The sequence below is a fragment of the Cupressus sempervirens genome, chromosome 3 (genome assembly GCF_028749045.1).
Source record: "Cupressus sempervirens isolate cs-2001-9-10 chromosome 3, ASM2874904v1, whole genome shotgun sequence".
NCBI lineage: Eukaryota > Viridiplantae > Streptophyta > Pinopsida > Cupressales > Cupressaceae > Cupressus > Cupressus sempervirens.
In genome coordinates, this window is record NC_143120.1 from 376,161,533 (window position 1) to 376,186,419 (window position 24,887).

A 24,887-nucleotide genomic window follows, 5' to 3' on the forward strand; every position below is an offset into this window, starting at 1 on the left:
AAGGTATTTAAGGTAGAATGGATAAAGATCACGTTAAGTTATATACATGACATGAAATTGTGGTTAGAGAACGAATCAATTTGAATCACAAAGTCAATCATACATCACGTGACTAGATACCATGTTCTAGATACAGTAAACAATATTCATTGTCAAGGTAGGGATGTAATTGAGAGAATCAAGAAGGCAAAATGGAATGATAGAGGCATGTCGGTCAATACCATTGAAGATCTAGTAATTGAGTTTGTTGTTTGAGTCATTGCACACAAGTTTAATCAGCCAAGTTGACTGAATAGTGTGCTATGTGTAGTTATTGATATGGGATACAAACTTGTAAAGAAATATCATATTTATGATCATGTTGAGCTGTACTTGATTCAACTTGCAGAGAACCTAAGAGCAATAAGGAAGGCAAAGAATACATCATGTAAGTTCAATTCACTCATTGTATGTATATTCTTCTATGTAAAAAATTCATTTCCTACTGTTGGAGATGTAGTATGAGATAGAAAGAAGGAAGTGATCAAGCAGATAAATGAGTTTATCAATCTGATTGGAGATAATTTTGAGACCATAATGGATGGTCATTTTAAATATTTCAAACAAAAGATGAGGAATAGGTTTAGAATCCCTAATTCATTTGTTGATCAATATTATGATCACATGTGTTTTCTTGTTGATACTAATTACACATATGTTTAGGTTGTAATGCCTAGAGTGGCATGGTTAAGATCTCTACATTACACAGTAAATATTGATGAAGTTTCAGCTACTATTACAACATTGTTAGCTGAAGAGATAGACAAGAATGTCTAACCCTTCGACACATATGAGACATCAAAGATTAAAATGATGATGCAAAACAAGGTTTGTAAAATGGATAGGAAAAGGAAGAAAGTGATTCAAGACCTAGAAAGTAAATTTGTTCATGCACCACTACAGATAACTGAAGGTAAAGGAGAAGACCTCAACAGTAAAGAAGGAGATGATGGTGATGATGAAGAAGCTCATACAGGTAAAGGAAAAGAATAGGTAGTTGTCAAGCCCAAGGAAACCAAAGGTAAAGAGAAGCTTGAAGAAGGTGGCTACCAAGCCCACAACCACACCTCAAAGGGTCACTAGACAAAGATTCAAGGTAGCAAGTGCTCTAGCTATGGAGCCATTAAAGAAAGGAGTTGTGAAGATCAGAAGGCTAGTTAAAGGAAAAAGTCCTAAGAAGAGGACATCTAATACAACATGGGCCGAGCAAAGCCAAGAAAAGAAGCCAAAGAGAAAGTTGATAGTAAAACCCAATGATGTTCAGGATGAGGCAAAACATATTGAGTCTAATGACTGAAGTCAATTCCATATTGTTCCAAGAAAAGAGCCTCAAGATATTGATAAGATACGTGAAAACTTGAGAAGTTCAGTAGGTTTAGTAGGATTCAAATATATAAAATATGAAACCTTAAACAAGATTGACAAAGAAAGGGTAGAATAGGATGTTATTTTCATGATGGTAAATTTCAAGTATACTCCAATTAAATTAGACCAGGGTTTACCTGAAGAATTCTACAGTAAGATAGATGCTAAGTGGAAATGGGAATTGATCATGAAGAAAAAAATGGGAGAGGTTACATTAGCCCAAGTGATACCTAATTTAGGAAAACAACACATGTCAATGGCTATGAATAATATGCTAAAACAATTGTACCAAAAAGAAAGGCATATAAGATTTTGAAAAATAAAATTGAAGAATTGGTACAAGATATTAAGACAATATGGAAGAATTTTTTTTGTCTTATGCCTATAGATGAGGAGAAGGAAGAGAACGATGCAGGAGAAGTAGAGTTGGACAACAAAGAAGACATCTATGATGATGTCAAGAAGTTAGTTAAGACAATACATAAGATGACACAAAAAAGAGAGAAGCCAATAGAGGTAGTTACCATAGAGTACTGTGCCAGATGTGACTCCTACTAAACAAGAGTCAGAGAAGACTGGGTTGACCGAGCAAGAGAAAAAGGAGCAATCTCCTAAGTTAATAAAAGAAGTATTGATGGAAACCAATCCAGTGCTTATGCAAATCAAAGAGTATCCTAAGATTGGTGAGAAGAAAAAATCTCAATAGGTAATAGTTAGTATAATCAATACATCCATAGTTACTATTGATTCTAATGTGCAAATGGAAAAAGAGGCAAAAGGTGTTGTTATTGCCAAGAAATAGAGTGTGTCGACAAATGAAGGGAGAGATCAGACATATGTTTCTAGCAAGGGAGATCAAGATGAGAATAAGGAGCAAGAGATCCAAAATTTACAAGTAGAGAAATCTACTACTAGTAGAAAAATTCCAAATGTCTCAGGACCTAAGATTGAGGAGACTAAGGAGACAATTTAGCCAAGTTCAACTAATGAACTCCAAGTGACCAAGGAGCAACAACTAGCAGAAGAGCCTGAGGGTGTTGAACTCATTCAAAGACAAGTCTAGAACTCCAAACTCAAAGTCTATGTATCATTATTAAGCACTAGCACTCTTGATTCTAAAAGGAAGAGGATTCAAAAGAAGAAGGTGAAGTCACCTAGGAAGCCAATGACATTAGATGAAGTTAGTGTGATTCCTAATTAGGACACTAATAACTTAACTTATGAGAAAATGAAAAATTAGCAATATTTATTGGCAAGGAAGACAAGAAAAGAAGAGTTGACTAAAGAACACCAACATAAATAGGTACTTCATGAGATTAAGGGTATTTTATAGAAATATTTGATGTGAAAAATCTTAATGAACAAGCACTTATTATAGCTCAATTATTTCAAATTGTAGAGAAGATAACTGGCCCTAATGTTTATGCAAATGAGAAGTTAATGCAATGGTCAAAAAAGAAGTTTGAAAAGAAAGTGATGGAGAAGGTAGCAGTAGAAATTATTGTAAGGAAGGTTGAGTTGTCTAAACTTGTGACTAATTTGGATTAAGTTTCCCATAATGTACATATCATGTTTAGAAAATTTTTTGATATCTCAACTTATACAAAGGATATTAGAGAGGGAATTTATAATTTAGAAGTTGATTGCAATATAGTGAAAATGCACTAACCATGGACACTAGTTCAAGTGATGTGCACTTATCTAAGGTAAATTTTGATCAGGCAAGGCTTAAAAAATTGACTATTGAGCATCGCATAATAGGGGCAAAGTTGATTTCAATTTAAACCATGATGACACCTCACCTTGAGGTTATGCAGTTTTGTTTGAAGATTGTAAAGGAGTTAGTCCAAGTTGATCCAATTCTATCATTTGTTGATACTATGATGGACCTTGCAGCAAAATTTGAAATAGAGATTTAGGCTATTGAATCCATCAGGACTAACTAGGAGACCACTTTGAGCAATATTTTGTAAATTCACAAACTATTTTTTGATAAATTTGGTTTGACTTCCCCACCCCAACAGACATGAGTGACAAAAACAAGGGAGAAATGTATATGAAGTTAATATAGGAGGACATTGATAGATAATGAATAAGGATGAAGGATGATTGAGTTTGCAAATTTTGAAGCTGTACAATTTTGCATGTATATACCAAGTGTAGAGTTAGAACATTTATAGCATATACCGAGTTAAGGTATGGATTATATTCTAAGGGGGAGTACTTGTGTTTCAGATTTGTAATGAAAAGTTTTGATCATGACAAAGTGTCTTTTCCATTAATGTCAATGGTGGGGGTTGTTGATCCCTGAGCCATGTTCTTTATTAGTGTCAAACATCACTTAGTCATTTACAAGGCATGATTATTTGGTCATCACTGCGATTGAGTCATCCTATAAAGTTCAAGCCAAGTATTGAAGACTTGTATATATTCCAAGTTATGTGTCTAGCAATAGTTATTACCGAGTGAGCTAATGTTGGACGATTCATCTAGTGATTATCAATTTTGTCATTAATAGTAGTTGACATTGAGTGATACAGAGGTTGAGTAATTTAGTTCATACTGAGAATAGTTAAGGTTGAGGGACAACATGATGAAATAATTTGTGTCAAGTGTCAATATGGTGTAAGTGTTGAGTAACATAGTTTTACATATTTGTTAGGAATGACACTAAATTTTATGTAAAATTTTTTATCAAGATGGAAGAGTGTTTTAAAGATTGATATAATCAAGGAGGTGATTATGCATTCAAAGGAATATCATTAATCCCTGTTTGAGGCAATTCACCGATCAGAAAAATGCAAGGACTAAGTGACAAAAGAAATGAATCTAGATCATTGATTTGCATCTAGAAGCTTTGCCCTAACATCTATTTAAGGAGGTTCTATGACCTTGTTTTATATGAGTGACTACATGTGAGTATGTATGAACAAAGAGCTTGATTGCATGTGAAGTTTTGGAGGTGAATTAGAGTGTTAAGTTAGTAGAGACCGAACAATGCTATGAAGAGTTTTTAGCAGAGAAAAAGAAGATCAATCACAACAAGGTGATAATATATTTCATAGAGGAGATCAGATATCAAGAATTGAAGTTCTAATTGAATGATCAAGTATTGAACATTCCAATAGGTGTTTTAGGGCTTAAATATCTTAACAAAGTAGCTTTAATAGGCTTATGTAACTATCCTAATAGAGTACTCACTTAAATGTGATGTAAAATATTTTAATCAAGGTAGAACCTAGCAATGATTTTAGTCTTTAATAGGGTAGACTCCTTATAAGGTAGATCATTAGAAGTGATCAAATATTGTAGCCTTAGTAGGCACAATTTATTGTTGTAATTGTGAAGATTTGTGGGTGTCATCCTTATTGAAATAATTGATTAATTCTATATTATCTGTGATGTTACACAAAATGTCATATCATTACCTTTCAGTGTATGTTGAGCTCACTCAAGAATTAAAGATATTTTTTTCTGTCCATCAGGCATTCTAGAGTTTTCCTAGTTCAGAAGATAGTATCTACTAAGTTCCCTTGGGCACTAAAGGAAAGTTTGCGCAAGTTGAATGTTAACCAAGCTCACTCAGTTAATGAAGGAAATGTTGAATGGAACTAGTCCTAACTAAGTTCACTCAGTTACCAAAGGAACTTTGCGAGTATGCAGTGTTGATCAAGTTCACTTGGTTAACACAGAAAAATCATTTTTGAGTTAGTGTCTACCAAGCTGGGTTGGCCAACCTAGGATTTTCTTGTTTTGGCATACCAAGTTCAATTGATTTATATTTTGGTTCTAGCCAAATAAGGAGATGAATATTAATTATTCTAATTTATATTCTAGTCGACTTGAAAATATGAAAGATATAAATATAAGGTCACGTTGAGATTTAGAAAGTGTAAATGCATGGAAGATAATTGAAGATTTGATGATGCTAAGAGAAAGTGAATCAGAAAGATAAGAAGAGTATCCTTATGGAGCTGAAAAGATACATTTGATCAAGAAGGATCATGTATACAAGCCAAAATTGAGATCTATAATCAGTAATTTAGTTGGATTTGAAATTAGGTCATGTCATTGTTACTCTCTAACCATTGTAGCAGTGATCTAAATCTCTTAACAGAGTTGGCTTAACAATTATTTTAAAATTCTCTAATAATGTGACATTTCTATTGAGTTGTCCAAAGACCTCTAACAAGGCCACTCCTAACACGATGATTAAATCCTCTAACAAGGTCATGCCTAACGGTGTGTTTTGTAGCCTTTAATAGGATTGGCTCCTTATAGGGCTCACTTCAAAAGAGTGAAAATCAATAACTAGTTGCAATTGGTGGGTTTACTCAAATTGAGTTTCTATGTTAAATCTTGGTGTCAAATGTGTTCATGTTATTTTTCTTATGTGTTTGCAACTAATTTAAAGTAATAATAATCACAGATAAATAACATCTTAAGATTTTTATGTTAAGTATTTGTTGAGCATTTTTAATGTTTACCAAGTTAGTAAAACTACACGTGGTGAGCACACCCTCGACCAACATATTGACAGGCTCATGGAAGTGGTTGGCAACACTGAGGATGTTAAAAATCTTATGCAAAAGATTCTGTAACTGGAGGCTAAGAACAGGGCTATTGACAAAGACTTCAATGCGAATTAGGAGAAGGTTACTATGATGGAAGCCAAGATGTGAAACCTTGAGAAGTTAATTAAGAAAATGGCTAACAATGTGTCTACCCTGTCAAAGAAACTGGACATGGATAAAGGCTAGGACTCTCCTCCGGTGGTTGATAGCCAAGGTCCCAACAAACGTACTAGGGCCCATTCTAAAAAGACTGCTGATATAGCCAAGAAGGATGAGGTGAAGGCTATGGCATAAAACATGTAGATGCTAGTTGATTAGGATCTGGACCTAATTAAGGCCACGTAGCTGGTTTTTTTCTATCTTATGTGCTGTCCTTTTGCTTTCCTAGTGTTGTTTCTATCCTATTTTTTTCAGCAATTCTATCTGTGACCTCTTGTGTTTCTTTTTGGAGGTTTGTTTTGTTTTTGTTCCTAAATGTTCTATCTTTTCTGAGACTGTCCTTTTGTAATAAGGTTTCGGGTCCTTAAAACTTGTTTTTACTTAATCAAAACATTTTTCTTTGTTTGTTGAGCATCAACAAATTTTAGTTTCAAAATTTATTTTGTACTAACATCTAAGGGATCTAGGATTTATTTTGTAGTAACTGATTCATCCCTTCTCTCTCAGTTAGTCCTCTTATATTTCCAACAATTGGTACCAGATATTTTGGTGCTTGTGGAGAAGGTTTCAAGGACCTAAGCTAAAGATCAAGATGTCTTACAAAAGAGAGATTCTCAAGTTGAATCAAGACAACTTTGTAGCATGGCAAGGACTTATGAGGTTACATCTAGAAATTATTAGTGATTCAGGTTGTAAGTATCTTGATACTGAATACAAGACTCTTATTGGAACATTATCAATTGAAGACAGTGCTAAAAGGAAAAATCATCACATCATAATGATTGATATTGCATCTGCTCTTAATTATGTTGAATTTGATGAAGTAAAAGATTGTACTATAGCTCATGAAATATGGATCAAACTAAAAGACATCTATGGAGGAGATGACACTATAAGAAGAGATAAAGCAGAAAGTCTCAAAGGTCAATTTGATCAAATGAAGATGAGAGAAGATGAAAATATTGCAAAATATGTTGAGAGAATCAAAACAAGTGTAAGTGCAATCAAAATATCTGGAGGAGACATTGATGAAAAAAAAGTGTAAGCAAGGTACTCAAAACCCTTCTTCCTATCTATGAAATTAGAGTGTTTTCTATTCAAGAGATGAGATGTGATCTAAATAGCAATATAACTTTGGATGTTCTAGTTGGAAGATTGGCAGCTTTTGAGTTGGATAACTATGATAACTATGTTCCTAGCTCCAAAGGTTTTGAGTATGCATTTGAAGCCAAACTCTCACTCAAGAAAAGGAGTAAGAAATCAAAGGCCAATCAATCAAGAAGTGAAGAAGAAGAAAGTTCTTACAGTGATCTTGAAGTTGTTGAAGCCCTACTTGCAAGGAAATATTCCAAAGGCAAAGAAAAATATAAAGGTAAGATTCCTCTAATTTATTTTTATTGTGAAGAAGTTGGTCACATTGCCGCTAAGTGCCCAAATAGAGAAAACAAAGATGAAAAAAAGAAGTACAAAAGCAAGAAGAAATTCAAAAACTACAAGGACTACAAAGAAAAAGGTAAGAAATTGTGTTTTATGGTTAAAGATTCTAATAATAGTGAAGATGAAATGGTATATATTGTTATAAAAGATGAATTTGGTGATGAAGGATACAAGATGGCACTTATCTCTCATGTTAGCAAAAATGATACATAAATTATTAACAGTGGCTACTCACATCATATGACTGGAGACAAAACAAAGTTTGAGTGCATGGAATATTATGATAGTGGTAGTGTGAGATTTGGAAACAATGAACCTTGTTGCATAAAAGGAAAAGGATATATTTCATTGACCAATGAAATTATATGTGATAATGCTTATTGGGTTGAAGGACTAAAGCGCAATCTACTAAGTGTGGCATAGTTGAACAACAATGGATTCAAGGTGGAATTTATGAATGGGAAAGCCAAATTTTTGGATGGAAAAGGAAATCTAGTTGGATCTAGCAAACAAACAAAAGGTAACCTATTCTATCTTGATCTTAGTGAAAGTTCATGTTTTATTGCTCAAGTATAAGAAAGCTAATTATGGCACAAAAGATTATGTCATGTAAACTTTGATAACCTAGTTAAGATAAGGAAACACAAAAGAGTAAGAGGTATTCCTAGCTTGAGGAAACCTAATATGGGTCTATGCAAAAATTGTCAAATTGGTAAGATGGGAAAGACTAGTTTCAAAAGCAAGAATTATCATTGTAAAGAAGTCTTAGAGCTTGTGCATACAATCTTATGTGGACCTATTGGAGTAGAGAGTTATAATGGAGATAAGTTTTTCATTCTTTTTTATTGATGACTATTCTAGAATGATGATTGTAATGTATCTAAAAGAAAATTCAAAAGATTTTCAAAAATTCAAGTGGTATATGACAAGAGTAGAAAAGGAAACTGGAAAAAAGCTAAATTTTTTGAGATCAAACAGATGTGGTGAATTCATCTCCAATGAATTCAATAAATTCTGCATTGAAAAGGGAATTAAAAGGCAAGTATCAACCCCTAGTACACCTTAGTAGAATGGTATAGCTGAAAGAAGGAATGGATCCATCATGGATTGTGCAAGAACACTAATGATAGAAAAGACTATTGCAATCAAATACTGGAAGGAAGTTATCAGCATTGCAATTAAACCCTTGAACAAAGTACAATTGAAGAAAGACTTAAATCAAATTCTTTATGAACTATGGTATGGCTACAAAACTAATGTAAGTTACTTGAAAGTATTTGGTAGAAAATGTTACACTTGAAGTAATCTAGGAAAGGTAAATTTGATGTTAAAGATGATGGAGGTATATTCCTAGGATACTCCTATAGAAGCAAAGCATACAAGTGTTTGAATTTGTCTACTCATAAAATCATAGAAAGTGCACATGTGAGAATTGATGAGTTTGTAGAAAAGAGTAAAGAAGAAAGCAATAAAGACCATGAGGATTACAGAAGATTTTTTTACTATGAACCTGATACCCTACCAAATCTATTTGGTAGATAGGAGGATTTACCTCCCAAGTCCCCAAAATCATCAATAGTTAGCGAGTCGTAGATAGTGCAATCAGAGTCACAGTTTGAAGGATCTGAGTCACAGTCAAAGGCTACTGAACAACTACAAGAGCAAATCGAGTTTGATGGACCCAACTCATAGACAATGGGACCTAAGCTTAATACTGAAGTTCATGGTGAAATTAGTGAAACACACTCCAAATCTAAAGAACCTTTGTTAGCAAGATATGTCAGAAGGCATCATGCACCTAATTAGATCATTGGAGACAAATTAGATAGAACAATGACAAGAAACAAATTGAAAGGTACATGTTTACTTATTGAATTTGAACCTAGAAATGTTAAAGATGCTTTGGATAATGAAACTTGGATTGAAGTGATAAATGAAGAAATAGAACAAATAGAGAATAACAAAACTTGGACTCTTGTTCCTAGACCCATGGATAAAAATGTAATTAACACAAAGTGGGTATTTAGAAACAAGCTAAATGAAGATGGAAAAGTTTCTAGAAATGAAGCATGGTTAGTATGTAAAGGCTATTCTAAAGAAGAAGGTATTGATTATGGGGAAACTTTTTCTCCTATTGCAAGATTAGAAAGTGTTAAAACTTTACTAGCATATGCAACACATAGAGGATTTAAAGTTTATCAAATGGATATAAAATATGCATTCTTAAATAGAATTCTTGATGAGGAAGTCTACATTGAACAACCTGGAGGTTTTGTAGATTCTAGCAAAATGGACATGGTCTACAAATTACACAAGGCATTATATGGTCTCAAGCAAGATCCTAGAGCTTGGTATGAAAAACTTCATAACTACTTGATACAGATTTTTTTTCAAAGAACAAATGATAACAATAGTCTGTATATCAAAGAAGGACCAGACAAAAAGATTGTGTTGGCAAAAATATTTGTTGATGATACTTTATTTATAGAAAATGATGACCTGTGCAAGGCATTTTTGGAAGAAATAAGTAAAAAATTTGAGATGTCTATGTTTGGAGAGATAAAATTCTTTGTTGGATTGCAGATTCAACAAAAGAAAGATGGTATCTACATTACTCAATCTAAATATATCAAGGAGATACTAAATAAATTTGGAATGGAGGATTCAAGACTAGTTGGAACCCCTATGTCTATTTGACATAAACTTTCCAAAAATGACGATTCCAAAGAGGTAGATCAGACTACATATAGATCAATGATTGAAAAATTACAGTATGTAGTGCATACAAGGCCTGCTATTGTATTAGCAATCAGAATGGTGGCAAGATTCTCAGCAAATCCCAAAGAAAATCACATGATGGCAATCAAAAGAATCACAAGATATCTAAAAGGTATTGAAGAATATGGTTTATGGCACAAAATAGGAGGCAATTTGGACTCAAAAGTATTCACAGATGCTGATTGGGTAGGAAATATTGATGACAGAAAAAACACTAGTGGTAGAGCATTCTTTCTTGGTAAAAGACTAGTGCCTTGAACAAGAAAGAAAGAAAATTGTATCTCTTAATCCACAACAGAGGTAGAATATCTGGCAGTAGCAGTCAATTGTTCTAATATTTTTGGTTTCAGGCAACTATTAGTAGGTATGAAGATAGAGATCAAGGATCTAGTAGTCATATACTGTGATAACACCAGTGTAATCAATATATCAAAGAATCTAGTGATGCATACCAAAACAAAACACATTGCTATAAAATATCATTTCTTAAGAGAATTGATACAAGATAAAGAAGTCAAATTGGAATATGTAAATACAAAAAAACAAATTGCAGACATATTCACTAAGTCATTACCTAAGGATGCATTTTTGTATCTAAGAGGTAAGCTAGGGGTCATTCCCCTATCTCAAGCTCACTAAATGAAGTTTAGTGATGCATCAACCAAAGCATATTAAAGATCAAATTGTTGGTGCAATATTGAAAAGGGCATATTGCAAATGAATCTGTACTTGAGGTACATTGATATTCATTGATCATTGTCTTTGGTATGAGATGTCAAAAAGGAAGAAGCTTGATGTCATATCTCATAGAAATTTTGTAAATAGAAAGAAAAAGAGATATCAAAGAGGTGGAATAAACTTGGTCTAATATCAAAGGCAGAGATTGCTATTAGAAGTTGTAGCAGACAGAAGTCTTCTGACAGAGTGAGAAACTGAAAGCAGAAAGATTTCACACTGATAGGGGGAGTTCTAATGGATGAGAATTAGAATGAAACTAAGGATATGTTCCTTACTTTGTTCCTTGCTCTAAAAATTTCATTTCACTATGACATGTTGTGTTGCTATCAATGGCAAAGAGGGAGATTGTTGAAACAATTGATTAATTGTGTATTATTTTTTATGTTACACAAAATGTCATATCATTACTAGTTAGTGTATGGCAAGCTCACTCGGGCATTAAAGAGAATTTTCTCATCCACTAAGCATTCCAAAGTTTACTTAATTTAGAAGACAATATCTACCAAGTTCATTCGAGTGCCAAATGAAAGTTTGTGGAAGTTGATTGTTAACTGAGCTCACTTGGTTAATGAAAGAAATGTCAGACGGAACCAGTGTTAACCGAGATCACTCGATTACCAAAGGAACTTTGTGAGTATGCACTATTGAATGAGTTCACTTGGTTAACATAGGAAAATCATATCTGAGTTAGTGTCTACTGAGTTAGGTCGACTAATGAAGGATTTTCTTATTTTAGCATATCAAGTTCAATTGATTTATCTATTGGTTCTAGCCGACTAAGGAGATGAATATAAAATTTTCTAAGTTATATTCTAGCTGACTTGACAATATGAACGATATAAATATAAGGTGAAGTTGAGATTTAGCAAGTGTAAATGCATGGAAGATAATTGAAGATTTGATTATGCTAAGAGAAAGTGAATCAGAAGGATAAGCAGAGTATCCTTATGGAGCTAAAAAAATATATTCGATCAAGAAGGATCAAGTATACAAGCCATAATTGAGATCTGTAATCAGCAATTTAGTTGCATCTAAAATTAGGTCATGTCATTTTTACTCTCTAACCATTATAACAGTTATCTAAATCTCTTAACAAAGTTAGCTTAACAACTATTTTTAAATCCTCTAACAAGGTGACATTTCTATTGAATTGTCCAAAGACCTCTAACAAGACCACTCCTAACACGATGATTGAATCCTCTAACAAGGTCACACCTAATAGTGTGTTTTGTAATCTTTAACAGGGTTGGCTCCTAATAGGGCTCACTTCAGAAGAGTGAAAATCAGTCACTAGTTGCAATTGGTGATTTTTTCTGTCATGCCCAAACTATGAGGGCAAAAACACACTAACTTTTTTTTTTTGAATAATAACTAATAATTAAACATGCTCTAAGTTTGATATGATTGTGATATAAGTTTCAGTACAGGTTCTTTACATTACATCCTAAGATTTTAAACATGAGGACGATAACATCGTTAAAATTTTGAAACTTTCGTTATTAGATTAATATCGCTAAAATTATGATATTACATTAACTTATAATGATATGCAATAAAAATTACTTAAATAACAATGTTCATGAATTCGGATTTAAAATTACTTGCAATATCAAATCAATCAAACCTACATTTAAAACTTATTTAAATAGCCAATTAATCGATAAATTTAATCTACTTAATGGTTAAAACAATTAGATTACATTTAAATCAAAACTAACTAAATTAGTATTTACAATATTTAAACATTAAATTAGAACTTTCTAAATTAGTTAAACAACCGAATTAATTAAAACTGTATTATCTAAATCGAAATTCAATTAAATTCATGACCAACTAACCCTTAATAACAAAACTATTATCAAAGCTTATTACAAAAATAAAAGTAATAAAATTACTATAACTAAAATACTAAATTAAATTATTTTAACTTACTAATAAACTTAACACTACTCATATTAAACAAACTAAATATCTAATAATAAAAGGAGTAACTAGTTATACTAAACTAACCACATAAATAATAAACTAACTAAAGCAATGTTAATAAACTAACAAACATACTAAGACATCTTAACTAAACTTAACTCTAACACTAAAACAATTATTAGAAAAATAACATACATTATCCTTTTTATTTATTCCCTAGACCTAAGATCTACCTAGGGCCTACCCTCCCCTGTACCCCTAAGCCATGTGGGCCTAACGTAAGCCCCCACTTACTCCTACTCTGCGCGTTGCCCAAGGGTCTACGCTTGCAGACCCGTCCTTCCTAATGTTCCCTCACATTGGAGCATGCGCTCAGGAAATGGAAGCATTGAAGGAGGTGGTTAGGGATAGGAGAGTTTTAGGGGGGTGGAAAGAAATATTTGTTAATGAATTTTTTATTTTATTTTATTTTGTGTGGATTCCCTTACCTTATCTCCCCCCATTATGATTCGACCGGAGTACCAGTGTACTAGCTGGCAGGTGATGGATTTGGCCACGCCTTGCCCTAAATGGAATGAAAAAAAATAGAATAAAGTGGGTGGGATTAGATTTCATTTGATTTATTAATTTTAAGAAGAACTAGATAGGGGTCTTAGGCAAGTACCTAGCTTCTTCCAAAACAACATGGAGTTAATGATAAAGTTTTATAGTTGGGGAAAGTCTACAAGAAGTCCAATAAAATATTTTAATTTCAAAAGTAATTAAATTATATTCTTTTAAAAGAGTTTATTATTGGTTTTATAATTACAATAAAAAAGGATAATACAGAGAATATTCTCTGTGGTCTAAGAAGGAATTAAATTTTTTTCTTCATACTTTTTCTAGAGAGTTTTTACTCCTGGGAGTGCATATTTTTTTTGAAAGCAAAAATTTTGACAAGGCATGGTCATGCTATTTTATGCATTTCATTCATGTTGCTAAGGATTTGAATAAATCTATTATTAACATTTCTCCTTAATACAAGTATTCCAATGCAAAGGAGTACATTAGGTAAAGTCTCTCAATCTCTAGTTAAACATGTATGTTTAATGTTAATTCTTCAAGGACATGGTATAAGTTCTATGTTCTGATTATTATTATTATTGATTTCAAGAATACAACCTCTCAGTCCAATTGATCATATTTGAAGAACTTAGAAGGTGAATGATACTATACACATAATAAAAGAAAAGGTGGTGGATTATTCTCATTCAAATTTGATTGTAACCACCATGAAATTTATCAAGAAATGAACTATCTTTGATTTCGTAATATATGGTTTGCTCTTGATTGATCTCATCATAATACTTATACATCAAAATTGAAACTCACTATATCAATTCAACTCTTCATTATCGTAATTAAAACTTGAACATTCATAAATCAAGACATTATCTATGATTCTGTTCTCCCATTTATATATATGCAAATTAATTTATTATATTTTGATGAGCACTCTTACAACTGAACATTATGATCAAATATTATGAGAACCAAATACACTCAACCATTATTTTATTGGCTAACCTGATTCAAAGCTCAACCGGGAAAGAATCAGGAAGAAAACCCGGCTTCGTTGCCATATACAATAAGATTTAAAAATACAATTTTCAATAGGATCTCAATCCCAATTATAACAATTTTATCCAATTTTCTTCATGATCATAATCAAGAATTTTGTAATTTTTTTTGAATCTCATTTCAAGAGCCATGGAGGAAACCAATAACTGATCGGGTGACAACCAAGCAGAACCAAAGGAACATCAAGCATGCATAATCATACATGGTTTACACAATAGGATTCACAATGAATCAAGACTAGGGAGAGGTGGATTCTTCCAACTGGAGAAGTCAAGCACAACACCAATTCAGATGCCCAATTGGGGCCAATAACCAAGAACTTCCATTCTTCCATTTAAGCTTGCCATACTCATACCAGGTTTTTGCTGACGGGTAGGGGCCCATAACACCCTACCCTTTATCCCTCTTCTCATCCTGAGAAGAGACTCTACATAGGTTGGAGTCCAACTAAACATACCTCTCTCAAAATTGGTCACTTCTACCCTCTCTTAGGGCGAGTAATACCAAAACACCCATGCAAAGAAACTCAAAATTGCAAACTTAAACAAGAAAGGAAAATAACCAAAATAACAAAGTTTACAAATCTTCCCAACATACCCACAACCATACAACAGTAACACAACAACAAGGTAACAAGAACATGAAACAAAACATAAAAACTGAATAAGGGAGATGGGAGTTTCCTACCTTCACAAAGAGGTAATGGCAATGAACCAATTTGATAGAGTATCCCTCCTTCCTTCAAGCTTCAAGAAATCTTCTCTAAATGTAGAGATTGGTTAACCCCCACCACTAGACCAAGGAAAGCCTCTAAATAACCTCCAACTCAACCACCCAAAAGGAGCAATAACTATTTCCACCCACTAGCCACTCTAGAAACTCCTAACTCAACCTACACCATGGTTAAACCTTAAAAGGAGGTGGGGTAAGACAACTCATGACAACCACTTGCAATTTTCGCACAAAGGCAAAAAGGGACTTTTTGAGTGCCCTCAAAAGTCAAAGCTAGGGGCTTAGGGGTTGGAAAAGACCCCTAACCCATACCCATATCCTTTGGTTAGAATAAAAACATGTTTTAAAGCCTTAGGGAAGAGGTTAGAGTCAAATAAAAATCTAGAGATAAAATAGGTCTATCTAACAACTCTAACTTGCAATCTAGCACAAAATCGAATTAGGGATGACTAACCCTCATTAAGAATCTAATAGAAAATTGACACTAACTTGAAACCAAAGGTTAAAAAATTAACCCTAACTAGCATACCGAAGCACATAACATTTTACGAGTGTCAAGCGACACTGAAAGAACATAATTACGAACAACAGGGTTTCCAAATTTTAGCACATGGAGATCAGTTTTGTTCCTCTGTAGGGTTTCTCGGCTAAATATCTGCACACTCATTGCACACATCAGTAGTCCCGTAAAATCACATGTACATATGTATATGTATTAGAAATTTTCATAATTTAAAATATACATTAATAAAGTTTCTTCTCCCTTCATAATTCTTAACCATTTGAAATATCGTAAATCAAATCTCAATCCTACATCTACTGATTTCGTCAACATACATATACATGAACATTAAATGACAATCATCAAATATATCTGGAAATAACATCACACAACATGAAATAATAAAATATGTTCTAAGCATCAGATAATGTCTCGACATCTCGAGTCGCGGATAACAAAATAAGAATAATGTATCACTATGCTACGATGGGTCAGGGCGAGGCCTCACATTTTCCAAATTGGGTTTCCACTTTTAATCTTGGTATCAAATGTGTTTGCAACTAAGTTAAAGTAATAATAATCACAGATAAAATCTTAATATTTTTATGTTAAGTATTTGCCAAGCATTTTCAATGTTTACCAAGTTACAACATTTTTTTGTGTGTTTGTTGAGTATCAGCAAAATTCAGTTTCATAGTTTATTTTGTACTAACATCTAAGAGATCTGGGATTTATTTTGTAGTAACTGATTCACCCCTCCCCTCTCAATTACTACTCATATATTTCTAAAAATCCCCACCATAGTTTTACCTTCACTTTGGAGGGTTTATGCTTTACCAAATATGGGTGTTTATGAGTTTTGAGCCATATAGCTAGAAGCTAGATCTGATAGTTTATCACAATAAATGGTTGATGTGACTTAGGGTAATATTGAGATAAGGATTTATGTGGTGATATCAAATATGTTTCATGTTTGAAGTGTGAACTTTTTTATAGATCCTAATTCACACCCCATCCCCCCGACCCCCCTCTTAGTATTACACTTCTTATTATATTTCCAACAATTAGGTGTTGGAAGACGATAACAGAGCACATGGAGATAATATGCGCATAGAAGCAAGTTGAGAAAACAAAAAATTTCACCTAGATAGATCAAAAAAATAAGGGGAAGAAGAAGGAAATCAAATCAATTGGCTTGAGTAGAGAAACACAAGAAGAGGGATATGTTGAAGAACTTCCAAAAGAACCTATTAACTTCAACCCTCTTACCTCACTAAGAAGAGAAAAATACACAACAACTCACAATTAAGTTGTTATAGAAAATTAGAAACCACCATAGATGATTGATCCACAAATTACTTCAGGAAAGTTGGAACAAAGAGAGACTACCAAGAAAATTAAGCTACCATATGGAGTTGATACTGACAAATCATGCACAAATCAATGGGAAAAAGAGAAGGTTGAGGGTGCTACACAAGCAAGTGCAAAAGTAAAAGGTCAATAAGTGGAGCTAACCCTATGAGAAAAATGTACAAAAAAGAAGAAAAGGATACAATGGATGGGTTGACATTGTAAGGAGATAATACAAGCAAGGATAAGAAGAGTTCAAAAAAGGCTATGACCAAAGTTGCACAATAGGAACCAGTTCAAGAAGTCAAGCAATAGGAAGTTGACCCACCAGTTAAGCAAGGTACTCCAAAAAACTATAGAATGGCTATCAAAGTCACCCAAAGGTCTTGAGGCTCAACTAAGCCCAAACCCACAAAGAGGAAATTACAACCAAAAATGAAAGAACCAATACAAGGGAAGGAGGAAAAGGAGGCAGAGGAGAATATTGTCATACCCATCATCGACATCTTCAAGCTTTGAAGATAAAGGAGCACTATTTGAGAAAGATTCTCAAGAAGTAGAAGATCCTATCAAAATTTGGGAAGAACTCAATACAAATGAAGGGAGAATAAAGGAGATGAGTAATAAAGAGATTGATTACCATCACCAATTGGTTTGAAAGCTCAAAACAATAATTCAATCTCATTTGAAGCAGGGACAAGTAGGAACATTGATCAAAGCACAAGAAGTGATCAAAGGACTAGGCATTGATGAAAAGTATGATATAGATGAAGATCTCATAGATCAACTTGAACAACTACTCAAGACTAAAGATATTAATGAATCAACCAATGAAATCAGCAAGAGGAAACAAAAGGATAATCTCATGCAACTCGTTGAGCACCATACAAAGGAACTTGCAAGAGAAAAGGATACAAAAGTAGATTTGATAAATAATTTTTCACCCATTCTATTAAAGATCTTAGACTCACAAAATCACATGACAAATTTGGATGACACTCTGAAAATAACTCATGAAGCACTACAGGTTTCCAAAACATCATTTGACATCACAACAAGTTCATTGCTTGAATACATAGGCCAAGTCCAAGAAAAGCTACATCTGATTAACTGGATAATCATAGAGCAACATAAGAGAACCTCAATACTCTTTGCATTGCAACAATTTCTATCCTTCATGATGAAAATTATCCAAGAACATGTACTAGGTCCATAGAAACTACTATCCACTGGCTCCATGGATGCCATTGAAGATATGTACGATCACCTACCAAAAATCACAAGCCTTACATTGGCACTCAGGAACCTCTACCAGCTATGGAAAATACACTTGGATGTTGCAAAGACCAATACCTAAACATTAAATGACCTTTTTTCATTCATGGCAAAAAGGAAGAGAAAAAGTAAAGGAAAATAGGGGGAGATATGAAGAAACGACTAGGAGGAGATATACTTAAAGAAGGGGGAATATAAAGATATAAAAAAGAACCTAAGAGGAAGACATAAAAGAAAAGGGGAGATATGAAATATAGAGAAGATATATAGAAGAATAAAAGGGGGAGCATACTCAATGAGGTAGAAATATACTAAGTATAGATGAACAAAGACAATGGAGTCACAAAGAAAAGTGATAAAGAAAATGGCTAAGTCCACTTACTAGTGAATATTCTACTAGTATCAATCTGAACAAGATGAAGCATGAAGGTGATCAAATAAAAAAGGATCATAATTTTTAGCATCAATACCAAAGGGGGATATTGTTGACCCTATACACACCAAAGTGTTCTCATTTATTAGCAACTAGTCAAGAGGAGTATACCATCTCATGAGAACTAATATACATCTACCCCAACCAACATAAGAGATGAAGACAATATTACAACAATTAAAGTTAGCATGATGATTCAACATCATGAAAAGGTAGGAGTAGATATGGAAAGCATGGCTATGGGATTATCATTTTGATGAAATTACATAAAGAATAAAAGATAGAGGATTTGAGGGTAAACCTAGCATAAAATAGCAAGGCTATTGGTTTGGACCCTATGATGTAGGCATCACAAGTTTTTTGTGAGTGAATTAGTTGTGCAATTCAAATTTTGAATTCACTAGTTTGAGCAAGTTATTTTTCTAGGGTTTGACACCCGTAAATATAAGGTTATACATTTCAAAAAGGAATAGAGAGAACATGTATGAAGAGAAACAGGTAACATAAGTGGATGCACTAAGCTAGATTGAAGGAATAGAAGAATGAGATAATACAGAACAAGTTTTGTTGAACAAAGTAAAACAAAAAGAGGGCAATATCAACTCAAATAAACTGTGTTCACTATAGATAGGGGTAGGCAGTGAAAGAAATATAGTTGTGATATAGAATCTACCACAGTGATCACCTAAGCAATAAGAGAATATCAAGTTACTTCTAGGTATACACTAGAGATCCATTAGGCAAGGTATGCCATATAATCTAGATCACATTTGATATCTTTCTAACCATTGTAATCATTTTGTAAGATCTTAACTAAGCATGCTTCAGTAGAAAGCATATGATAAATCCTCTAAAAAGGTTCTTCTTTAAAAGAGTGCTAAAATCCTATAAGAAAGTTCCTTACTAGGTTGTTTGTAATCCTAACATGCTGTAAACATTCTTAGTTGGATGTATCCCAAGAAGGAACAAGTTGTAGCTCTTAACTGGGTAACCTTTTATCTATAGTAAAAGATTATATGGTATATTATCTCCATTGTGGTTTTCATCCTCTCATTGAGGGTTTCCAGGTATAAATTTGTGTTCTTTGATGTATGCCTTTGAGTGTGAGTTTATGTATTTCCAATTTATGGTTGTTATAACTTTGTTGGCATTTAAGTGGTTATTCAATGTGTTTCAAATGGTTAAGAGAATAACTAGTTTTGGAGTCAATACTTATTCACCCCCACTCTTAGTACTGATTGGAGATAACATCACCTTTAATGAAAATTTACAAGTTATTAGTACTTTCCTTTTAGGAAATACTATTTCATCCACTTTATGTTTTTGAAGTCATCACTAAATCAATTTTCGAACAATTAAAAGTCATTAATGTTTTCATAACTCATTTGAGGACACATATCTAGTTAATATTTTAGAAAAATTCATTTCCCCATTTTATAAAATCTTCCAAGATTTCATACACCATAAAATTAGAATATTTTCATACCCATTCTAACATTCTCACTCTCATTATAAAATTAGCTTTTAATATATTTATGTATAAACTAGTTTATTAAAAATTTGGAAATATTATATTATTGTATCATCTTAAAATGGAAGCACTTCCATGTTAAGAGTGTTTAGCCCTTTGAATAAGTGGTCTAGGGTCATGTCAAGTGCCTTAAATGGGTCTTTGAATGGATTTGGTTGTTTTCCCCCTACTTTGCTTCTCTCTCTCTCTCTCTCTCTCTCTCTCTCTCTCTCTCTCTCTCTCTCTCTCTCTCTCTCTATTTCCAGCCTATTTCTAACAACTTTCTTTGTGCAACTAATGACTTTCACTTTTGGTTCAAGGACAACCTTGACCCTGACCTAGGTTAAGGATGACCTCAAACTTGACTTAGGGCAGGGTCATCCTTGTCCCTGACCCCAGGTTCATTTTTCAATTTCTGAAATTTTTGGGATCTTGGGCATTGGAAGGTTTCTTTTTATGCTTCTAGGTCAGTTATTTTGGGTTTCAGAATGGTAGACTCTTAAATTACATTTAATTTAGGTTCACGTCTATGGGTTAAGGTTAAATGGGATTTAATGCTTCCATTTCGGCCTTCTCTAGGAGTTAGTGCCCTAGATCTCTATATAAGGAAGCCTTCTTCCCTCATTTTATGATCCATCTATTATCTATGAATATCTACGATCCAATTATTATGCAAAAATCCACCTACATAAAGTGAATATCACTATCCACCAAGAATTCAAGCATTCAACCATGCAAGTATTCAAGATTCGTCAAGGAGGTCCATTGTTAGCTATTGAAGGATTCAATCTCTATTGAGCCTTCTTGTTGAAGATTTATCCATCCATATTCATCCAAGCCTTTTCCTATGCAAAGATACATTCAAGATTTGTGTTGAAGTTATAATGCCATTGATTTGATACATCCTACATTCATTTCAACATTCATTTGTAGCATTTGTACTTGTGGATTCAAGGATTCAAATCCTCCACAAGGATCTCAACATAAGCAAGGTGAATAGTTCCATTTACTTTGTTTATGCATATTACAATTTCAATTATATTTCAAGGTTAATTCCAATTTGGGGTTTGACTAAAGAAAACCCCCCATCCAAGCACACAAACCATTTTTTTTATTTTTTGCAGATATAGGTGTGGAACAACAAATTGAAGAGCAGATTTGGATACCCTTTTCATTGAACTTGTGGGATCTATGAATAGAAATTTTGTTGGAGTAGTGCAAATCAAGGTTGACTTTTTGGGGTACAATTGTGCCCCAGAATAAGATTGTGCCCCGCTATCAAGGTCAAGGTCAACCTCCCTTCAAAAAGACAAAAGATTTTTGGGTTTTCTCCATCTCGATATTTCCAATCCTAAATAGGTTGTAGAATTCTAGGAAACTATACACACACATTAGAAATCAGCATTTTTCATATTGAAGGTTAGTGTTTGTCTTTTATCTATTTTAGGATTTAAGCACATACTCCTCAAAATAGAAAGATAATAGGACCTCTTTTCTCCCTATTCTTCATTACATGATCCATTTCTGCATTGATCACTTTCCTATGCTGAATCAATTTGGGTCATTCCTTTTGGAAGTTAGGGCTAAGAAAGGAAACCTTATTTTCTTTCTATTTAATTATATTTAAGAACTATTCTATTATTCTATTATAGAAATATTATATTATTATTTTTTAAAATAACATGGAACTAAGAAGATATTATTGTTATTTAATTATTTTAAAATTAAATACTTACATTAATGGTTGTTTTTTGTTTTTATTAATTTGATTTAAAATATTATATTCATAAATCTTAAATTTGCACAAGGATTTGAGAACTTTGAATTCAAAGGTTTATATCTCTAACATGATGAATTACTAGTGTGGTGAGCATTTTGTTGTTAGTGTTGTAGTTAGTAGACAAGGGTTAGAATTTTATCCAAGGTAGGTTTTACTTCAATTTAGACTTCAACCCATAACTAGGTATTATAGATTATATAATATTGTTCTATATAATAACATTTCCTATTGTGTAAATATATACAATATATTTTTACAAGATAGGATTTATGTTGAAGACAATAACGCATCAAAATTTGGTATTGTAGTAGAGGGGATTCTATACTTGGTATAGTTTATTTCCTCTAAATCTACTAGATGTCCTTTTTCTATGAGGTGAAACCTACATAGGGAAAAGGATCACATAATTCAATTTCATGGTGTCCAGTAGGGTTTCAATCAAAATGCTAAGGTTTACTAGGGAAAATTTGTACAAGGACTTGACCCACACCTATTTGAGAACTTTGAACTCAATGGTTTATGTCTCTAACATGATGAATTACTAACTTGGAGAGTATTTTTTTGTTATGTGGAACATAATCAAACTTAGAGGATATTTTTTTCTCACTTCATACAATATGGTGTCCCCCTAGTTTTTTCTATAGGGGTTTGGGAATAGTGCCCCCATAACAAGGGTCAAGGGGCAATACTTGTTACAGGATCTAGGGGTAGTATCCTATATGGGTCCAAAAATGAGTTTACTTTTGTAAAAGGCATTAGAGTTAATTTTTCTATTGGATGACATATTCTAGCCCTAATTTTATAAGCAGAAGAAGTCTTGTATAAAATGGCCTAAGGTTAGGGATTATTTTATGTATGATGAAAATAGTAGCTTCTTGCAATGATATTGAGATGCAAGAGATTACATATTATAATTAGGTTGTAATCATTGGATAATAAGAATATTGGACTCATTGTTGATAGACATAGAGATTGGGTGAACTACATTAAATCTTTATGTATGGTGTTCTCTTCTATGTGCTTTATTATTTTCTGATATTGATTATGAGCATGTAATTTTTATTTCTAACTCTTTAATGCTAACACATTTATGGCTCAGAGGTGGCATATGGTGAGGTGGTGTTTGCAGAGGCACATCCTATGACTCTTGTGAACTAGTAGCAATAAATTTAAGGTCAATAAAAATACAAATCACATATTGTCTAACCTCTTAATATCATGCCCATGTATATAGCATGATAAAATAGAAGGCGTAGAATCTTCCCAAATGTGACACATATGTCTTAGCGTATTCAAAAAATGAACATTATCGAAGTTTCTATCAATCAATTTAATGGAATGCAATCAAATTTAGCACTACATTTAGTTTGCATTAGTTTTACCAAAATCTGTAACATGCTTAAGTTTACCCAAATGATTAAAATTAGATAGGAATATAGTCACCTAGGGTAAGAGATATGAAATCTCTTGAATTGACATAGATAGGGAGCACATTGGAAAATTTTTGTAGACACAAACACAAACGCAAACCCTTACAAAACACCTATATTCACCAACAAAAAAGAGATTTTTAGTGAAATTGGAACCTTGGCACACAAAAAACTAATCTCAAAGAACTAATCACAAATCTCAAACTTTACTTGTATGATGACTAGTTCTCACATGTACTATGTGCTATGTTGACCACTCATTGTGAATAGTGAATTATAAAATGTTGTCAATGATTATTTTTTAAACAATGCTCATGCTCCTTAGAGTTCTAATGAATGACTATTGTTAGAATTTTGATGAATGTGGGAAATATTTTTTGTTAAAATAAATTTCACACAAAATTCATTGTTCTTTAGAGGCCAAATGCATTACCGGTAGTGGAATATTATCTCAATGTGTTCACATAAAGAAAATGATTGAAAAATATGTTTACAATGATCAAAATGGATAAAGGTTGAAAACATAGAGATAACAACCAAAGAAAGTTCATCTTACAGGAAGAGATCCTCAGACCTAAAATATCCAAGATATTTACCAAAGTGCAAAATGCAAAAAATTGAATAAAATATACTTGGAATAGAATATAAAAAAAGATAAATATCACTTGAAAGAGAACACAACTAGCTTCCCAATGATGTATTTTGTTTAAAAAATGGAGTCTGAATGTTAATTTTTTTTTAAGGAAAAAAATTATATTTATATTAATAATAACTGGTTCAAAAATGGCTCCCAGAGAAAAGAATCAAAATGAAAAAATATGTGCATTGCCTGATACAAAAAGGACGCAGAAGAAGAAAGACTACATCTAGAGAAAGTATCTATCAACACAAATGAACCTTATTGTTGTGAATCCCAAATCTAGAACATTGTGATTACAATAGCCCAAAACTCATATTAATAGAATTCATTGTTTGGTGTCAGAGAAAACACTAAGAGCCAAGAAAAAAAAATTCATAAAAGTTTCCATCATTTCTTTTCATGCAAAACTCCAATTGAGACTATGATATTAGAAAAATTCCATTTGATGCAAGTGCAATCCAGGACCCTAAACTGCATAGAGTATCTCAAAAGAAAAAGTGAGATATATAAAAGTAAAAACATGTGAAATCAAAGAGAAGTCATGATTTACTATCAAATAATATTTGAGAAGGACTCAACGGGGTTCCAAACATATTCCT

General features: G+C 32.8%; 1 protein-coding gene across 1 annotated transcript in view; it reads left to right on the plus strand.

Annotated features, from left to right (window-relative positions):
* The window catches only part of LOC149566562 (uncharacterized), a 35,411-nt gene extending 11,868 nt beyond the window's left edge, over positions 1–23,543 (plus strand). Inside the window, exon 2 of the mRNA XM_089817418.1 lies at positions 23,318–23,543. Within this exon, the coding sequence (XP_089673544.1) occupies positions 23,318–23,362 (45 nt within the window). The 3' untranslated portion in view covers positions 23,363–23,543. The remainder of the gene's footprint in view (positions 1–23,317) is intronic.
* The last annotated feature ends 1,344 nt before the right edge of the window (positions 23,544–24,887 follow it).